Raw genomic sequence first — 7,445 nt, 5'->3', positions numbered from 1 at the left:
CTTTGTCTTCTCCAAGATGTGTGCGTTTCTCTGCAACCCTAATCCCAATAGAAATCGTTGGCACATATGACTAATCTTCATTTTATTGCTTGGAATCTCCACAGATTCCACTACATCCTTTGCTTGTTATACAACGAGACAAAAACAAAGATTCAAATGTTGGATTCGAACTCGTGCAACCGCATGTATATTAAGGGTCATTGCTCTAACTAGCTCATACCCGGCCTGGTGGTGCTTCAGATATGCACTTCACTTTACAAAAAGGCCTTCTTCTGGTAAGCTCCTCGTGGCACTGGTTGGCTTGGCTCTTACGTGAGCTGCAATGCTTGCCACCTTCCTCTATCCACCTGCGAGCTAGACCTGTGATGTGCCTTGGACTTTTCATTTGCTACCTTCCTCTCTCAACTCGCCGCACCGTTGGCTACCACACTTGCCTTTGCTAATTAATCAAAGCGGGCATCTTTCTTGATTTCTTCTGATGCATATTTCCAAAATCGTACCTGCATTATTATTTGGCATACGGGAACATCTAAAAGGAAAACCCAAATATCTAAGAGATACCCCAGAATGTTCTGTCACCCCCCCCCCCCCCCCCCCCCCCCCCCCCCAAAAAAAAAAAAAAAAAAAACACACACACACACACACACACACACACACACATTGGTAGAGGGCCTGGAAGCTCCCCTCATCGCCCTCATATGCACCCCCCCCCCCCCTCCCCGTGTAAGTACCTACTCATGCGTCAATGAGAAAGAGAGCATATGGGCGGAGAGAGATAGAGAGACACTCGAATTAGTACCCTAGGCAGCAAGCTCCAATGAATACCTCTATGCACTTGCCTCCCCCTCCCTTGCCTCATCCACGCGTGCCCCCTACTTTTGCTCATCCCTCTGTAGAGACCACCCGAGCTCCCTCTGCTTAGCCCAGAGAGAGAGAGAGAGAGAGAGAGAGAGAGAGAGAGAGAGAGAGAGAAGTCTTACCTACACCACCTTCCCCCCCAGCTCTCGGTCACCCTTCGACATGAGTTCTCTCTCTGCTACACTTACTACGGGCCAATCAACAAGTGGACTCTTATCTAGAGGGATAGGTCGGCAAATAGTTGTCCACCACCTTCGGGTTTCCAGAGAGAGAGAGAGGGTTCGAGAGAATTCTAGCTAAAGATCACGCCACCCCGCCTCCAGAGAGAGGGTTCGAGAGCATTCAAGATAAAGACTAGGCCCCCTTGCCTCCACCCGACTCATCAGGGCCGCTGGCTCCTCTTGCATTGCTGCCACATGGAAGGCATCGTCTGCAGATACTGCATTTTAACGATTTATTTAAAATTGTATGTGTATGACATACTGGGTCTACGCTACTTATTACGTGGAATCTTGCCAGATCCCTCTGCCCCAAAAACACCTTAAATATTTCCTGTCTCTCGTTTGTCTTTCGTCTCTCTCGTCTCTGCGCCCCCTCGTGCTGTCCATCGTCAGATACCTCGCCCCCCTTCGTGCCTCCACCGTGCTGCATGGTAGCTTCTCCTCTCCGCCTCCACAAAGTTCTTTTAGAGGCAGCGCTGACTCATGCAACCCAGATCAGCGAGGCACCCTCAAAGAGGTTTTTCATCACAAAAAAAAAACGCAGCGATCGTGTTCGCGAACGTCTGCACATCCTTGCCGTTCCCGAGTTCTTTTGCCACCCACAGTTGCCTGGTCGTGTGCGTTCTTCACCCTGGCTTCTGGCAGAGAGAAAAGAGAAAATTGATGCTGCAGCTTTACAAGCAAGACGAAAAAAAAAAAATCCACAACAGGCACTAAGGTCGAAAGCACGAAACAGAATCTTGCCCCAATCATCCAGCTATGCTACATATTAGCCTACCTGCCTCTGTTGCTTTGCTGTTGCAAAGCAGAGACGAACCCTCTTCTGTCTACGAAGAGCCCAGAGAGAGAGAGAGAGAGAGAGAGAGAGAGAGTTTACGCCTCCAGTGTACTATCGGCTCTAGACAAACCAGAGAGAGACACGGCTCCATATCTCGTGCTCCTTCCCCTCCCCAAAAACAGTCTCCTGCTACCTCCTCTGCTGCGGGTCCTTCTCCTAGCTCACAACGAAATCTCCTTCTCTCTCTCTACAATACTCTCAACGCACGGCACGTTGATCAATTCCTGAGCATCTTGCCTACCAACTGGCCACCGTCACCTCACCTTTCCTTTTCCTTCTTACCTCACCCGAGGTATCTTCCTTGATTCCCCTTAATGAGATTCCCCTTAATGAGACCAGCTTGCAAAATTGGGAGCACCTACTTTGGGTTTTTTAAAAGTCCAATTGAAAACGTCCATCATTGAACCTCCTCAATGGAATCCCCATGCGCTTTGGATGGCCTAATAATTAACCTGTCTGCTGATGAAGAGTGCCAGGCGGCGTTGATGAGCATTATTCCAGCTGGTCTAAAGAAAAAGAGAGAGGTGCATCGTGCTCTGCAATTGTGCAACCAGAGCAAAGACCTTGTCACTGGCAGGCAACTTTACGCTGTTATCGTCAAGCATGGCCTTGATTCTTCTTCCTTGTTGGCTGATTACCTTATTCGACTCTTTGGATCATGCGCTCTCGTGCAAGAAGCGTCTTATGTTTTCCAGGCTCTTCCGCAAAGAACTGTCTACACATGGCATGCTCTTATCTCTGCTTATACAAAATTGGGTGATGGCCACTCTGCTTTGAAATTGTACCATGGCATGTTGCTGGATGGCATTCACCCTGATAAGTATGTCTTAACTTGCTGCCTAAAGGCTTGCCTCTTGGTTGATGACATAGGTAAGGGTAAGATCACACATATGCATGTCGTAAAAGCTGGGTTCGATTTTGATGACGCTGTTGGTAGTGCTCTCATTGATATGTATGCGACCTGCGGCTGTATGGATGAAGCCTTTTACGTCTTTGATTCCTTGGCTTCTCATGAGATTGTCGTATGGGACACATTGATGTTTGCCTGTGCTGCACAAGGGCATGGGATGGTTACTCTTAATCTCTTTGAAAGAATGGCACAAGATGGCATAGAACCAAGCAGAGTGACATTTATCTGTGTGTTCAAAGCATGCAGTTGTATAAGGCACATAATCTGTGGTTTTTTGCTACATGCACTTGCAGTAGAGAATGGACTTAAGTTAGATCTTAAGGTTGGAAACACTCTTGTCGATATGTATGCAAAATGTGGATGTGTTGCTGATGCTTATGCGGTATTTTGTGTGCTGCCTAACAGAGATGTTGTATCATGGTGTGCACTCATATCTGGATATGCAGAGTATGGCCACAGTCATCTTGCAATTGACATGTTCAAGTCCATGCAGGGCGAAGGTGTAAAGCCCGATAATGTGACATTTCTATGGGTTTTGAAAGCTTGTGGAAGCTTGGAGTTTCTTCCAGTAGGTAGACTTGTCCACAATCACATCCTTCAAAGTCGAGTGACGTGGGATACATCCGTCACAAATACTCTGATCGACATGTACTTTAGATGTGGAGCCTTTCGAGAAGCACATTTTTTGTACAATAAGCTACCGAATCCAACGGCTGTCTCTTGTGCTGCTATGATTGCAGGATATGCCCAGCATGGGCATGGCTTGCAAGCCCTCGAAATATTTGAGTTTTTGCAGCATGAAGGTTTGGTGCCGACTCTTGCTGTATTCCTTTCTACTTTAAAAGCATGTAAAAGCGTTGAGGCTGTAGACTATGGGAGAGAAGTACATGATTCGATCATCAAAAGAATGCTTGAATCAGACATTCAAATTGGAAATGCATTAATTGATTTTTATGCGAAGTGTCGGTATTTACGGGAAGCATGTTCCATTTTTCAGAAGATGACCAGCCATGATGTTGTTTCCTGGGGTGTGATCATAACCGGCTGTGTAGAAAACGGGAGTTGTCTGGCTGCCCTCAAGTTTTATGAGAAGATGGCCAAGGAGGTCACTTTCCCTGATAAAGTAACCTTCTTGGCCTGCTTGAGAGCATGTGCCTATACATGCACAATAGTAGAAGGCAGGTGGACACACAGGATGATTGTGATGAGTGGACTCGAATCAGACATCGCTATTTGTAGTAGCCTTGTGGACATGTATAGCAGATGCGGATGCATAGTGGAGGCATGCGATGTATTTGAGAAGTGCCCATTTAGAGATATTGCAATGTGGGGTTCTATGATTGCAGGATATGCACGACATGGATCTCGTAGCCATGTGGAGAAGTGTCTACGAGGCTTGCAACACGAAGGCTTGGAGCCAAACGGCGAACTGATAACCAGTGTTCTTTCTATGCGGAATCACACGAGTCCTTTAGATATTTGTCGTGCCTATTGCGAGCATTTGTTCAAGGGTGGCAATAGTGATGTAAGCGTCGAACATTACAGCTGCATCATCAACATATTGGGGCGTGTGGGACAGCTCGATGAAGCAGCAGGTCTGGTTCATACCATGCCTATTTCTCCCAATGCAATCTCATGGACAGGTTTGCTCACCAGTTGCGGCACTTTTGGCGACCATGGACTAGGATATCGCTGTTTTGACCAGACAAAGAATGTGGATATGGAAGCCTGCAGCTTTACACATTCTCCAAGGTTGGTGCCTAATGCTAGTTTATTAGGAGAGACACCTACATATTAGAGGTACAGCAAGTGCTTAAGAGGCCCTATGCTCATTTTTACAAACCAAAGGTGTAGGGCCTCAATTTATTTGGTTTGGCTTTCACTTGCACTTGCAACAAATAACAAATGTTACACCGCCTTTCAAGGAGATTCCTGAGCCTTTTCAATTAAGAAAAAGAGGAAACTCATTCGAAGACTTTCCATGCAATGAAAGGGAGCCGCAAGGAAACTATGTTAGTCAGTCCGCTTGTAAAAGAACCCTAAAGCTAAGATGGAACCCCCGATGGGCTGTCTAGAAGTGGCTGTGGAGGGTCCTTTAGCCCTGAGATGGCAGCCCTATACACTCTCCTCATCTAACAGATGGAAGTGCTAAGAAAAGCTCTTGCAGTTTCAAAAGAGGGTGCTTCAACTACCCTCGAGAGGCAATAGTCACCGCTTTCATGGGTTGTCCAGTCAAAAGACCACACGATCTGTGCAATGCGTGAATTCTACCTGGGAGCCTTTGTGCAGAGCGGACGTGCGGGGCCAGGCTATTTTGCCTACAGTCCTTGAAACTCTTGGAGAGGCCTGTTATTTCTCTTGTATGGGAGAGTCCTTCAAACTAGTGGCATTTAGGTTCAATGTATCCTTGTTGGTTGGCCAGAACACGATCAAGCCATGACATGTAGTAGGGGGTGACTGGAACCTACCAAAAGATCAAGCCCCGCCTCCCCCTCTCAATGACGTATCAACAAGTCTTCATCCTCAATGAGAAAAGAGCTAAGATCATCAAATTCCAGCTTTTCCTTCGTGATTTGTAGCCGAAGTGTTCTAGACACGTTTCATACGCCTCAGGAAACTTCGTGGAGAACCAAAGCAGGTAACTAAGTACCGGTCAGTGCACTTTTCATAGCCGATAGTTGATCATGAATAACTTTAGCCTTCATAAAAAATAATTGCATGGAACTTCCTTGTGAAATCTGGATGGCAAATAACTGTTCAAGAAGGGTGACTGCTTGCATCGTAGAATCTCGATCAAACATTCCAACGAGCTTAAATGTCTTCAAAGTCTGAATGGTCGGAGAAATTTCCAATGACCGACATTGCCTTCGCATTACAAGCATTCCAATCAACATACGATTTTTTATGCTTGTCATCTTGAAGGTGGGTGTACCTATTGTTGGGATCCCTCGTAGGACGGAGCTCCGAGCTGTTGACTATGTCACATAAGTCTTTCTATGAGAATAAGAGTCGCATAATCAAGTTCCAATGGGAGTAGTTATTGCTGTTCAATTTGTCATTGGCGCTCGAGCAAATGGGGCCATGTTGAAGGATCTTGAATTTACAAGTCTTTCTCCTAATCCAATGGGTGGATGCACAATCCAAGCCTCTCAACACACTCCTTTATTGGTTGTGCAAGTCGCCTTTCCAAGGCGAAGAAGAAACCCACTTTAGATGCCCCTCTCTTGGGCTCCAAGGTCCTGACTCCAATTCTCCAATTTGCTGCTCAAAGCTAGGCACCTCTCCTTATCAGTTTCCAAGCCTCAGTGATTAGCCATTGGTAGCGTTTTGAAAAGTTGTCACTAGGCTCTTACTGGATAAAGCAAGGTTTGTGCATGAGGATACAAGACAACATAATGAAACGTTGCCGCAAGGGGTCGGAGGAATTGGGGCCGGCTTCGCGTGTCAAAATGCAGCTTGTAGGAGAGAGGAGAGACGACATCGTCAAGGGTTCAGGGGTGCCACTAGCCACTAGCATCTTAAAACAATGGCCACAAAGGTAATCTTGTCATTGTCACCAAGGGCCGCTCTTCACAGCTTCTTCTTCTCGGTGCAGCTCCTCCACCAAGGCTCTGATACCTTCTCAAAGTCAACGATGCGGATGTCACTTGACACATCCAACCCTATGTGTCCGTGGACAAGCTACAGCATGACCAGGGTTCAGTCAGTCAAATTTGTCTAGAATAGGAAGTGATCTCTCACTTTTGTGAGTTTGTTCGCAGATCGTGCATGACGAGTCACTTAAATTAGATGCATATCCTCCGATTGCACACAGCATGATCATAAGCATTCCCATCAGAATCCATCAGGGGAATTTTGCCAGTGCATTAAGCCTATTTTCCCTATTTTTGACGTTTTTCACTTATTATTTTTAAGTGACTTGTTGAAAAGTAGGTAGGGCAATTTTGCTAAGTTAATATATAAGCAAACTAGAGTTAGCACTTTCTGGCAGAAGAGGCAGCAGGAGCCAAGCTCAACAGGCAACTTCTCAGCAAGAACCCCCTTGGTGGTTTTTCCTCCGAGCAACACGTCCACTTCTCTAGCGTTTTCATTAGAAGACCCATCACGAGCATCACCCAAGCATTGGCGTTTTCAGCAAGCATCATCGCCAGACCATTCCAGTCAACTAGCGTTTTCGGCAGGCTTCATCGCCAAAGAACTCCTCAGCCTAGCATTTTATAAGAACCCCCAATCGTCCCCATTTTGGTATAGTGTTTTTCAGGAGATAAGACCTGCAGTTTTCACCAGACAAAGACCGGCATTTTCAGCCCTAAAGACCATCAGATTTCAGTCCCAAGTACCCGCAGGTTTTTAGCCATAAAGACCAACAAGGGCAACGTTTTCTCTTGCGTTTTCAGTCGTAGCAGATTTCAGTCTATTAGCATTTTTGGACAGCAGATAAAGAGTAGCAGGTTTCAGCCCTTAGATCGGTCTCGCCATCCCCGTCGTCGTCATTGATCTAGCGTAGACTTGCATCAATCACATGCATTCAGTTTGTACCCGTTTGTGCAATCAATAGTAGATCACTCTCGCCAACGAGAGTGGGGCCTTCGGAGGAGGGTTTTGCAACGTCTCTGGT

The 7,445-nt window shown here is 46.4% G+C and overlaps 1 protein-coding gene across 2 annotated transcripts; it reads left to right on the top strand.

Annotated features, from left to right (window-relative positions):
- Nucleotides 1–1,429: 1,429 nt before the first annotated feature.
- LOC147432092 (pentatricopeptide repeat-containing protein At4g39530-like) lies at nt 1,430–6,090 on the top strand. 2 transcript variants are annotated; one of them, XM_086492105.1, is made up of 2 exons: nt 1,430–2,737; nt 3,233–6,090. In XM_086492105.1, the coding sequence occupies exons 1-2, from the start codon at nt 2,331–2,333 to the stop codon at nt 4,623–4,625; spliced, it is 1,800 nt and encodes a 599-aa protein (XP_086348231.1). In that variant the 5' UTR covers nt 1,430–2,330; the 3' UTR covers nt 4,626–6,090. The 2 variants fall into 2 exon arrangements, with proteins under 2 accessions (XP_086348231.1, XP_086348230.1); XM_086492104.1 differs by having other exon boundaries at nt 1,430–6,090.
- The last annotated feature ends 1,355 nt before the right edge of the window (nt 6,091–7,445 follow it).

This window comes from Adiantum capillus-veneris, chromosome 20, assembly GCF_014529385.1.
Source record: "Adiantum capillus-veneris isolate H3 chromosome 20, ASM1452938v2, whole genome shotgun sequence".
In the NCBI taxonomy this organism is placed as follows: Eukaryota; Viridiplantae; Streptophyta; class Polypodiopsida; order Polypodiales; family Pteridaceae; genus Adiantum; species Adiantum capillus-veneris.
This window is presented reverse-complemented; position numbering and strand designations above follow the sequence as displayed.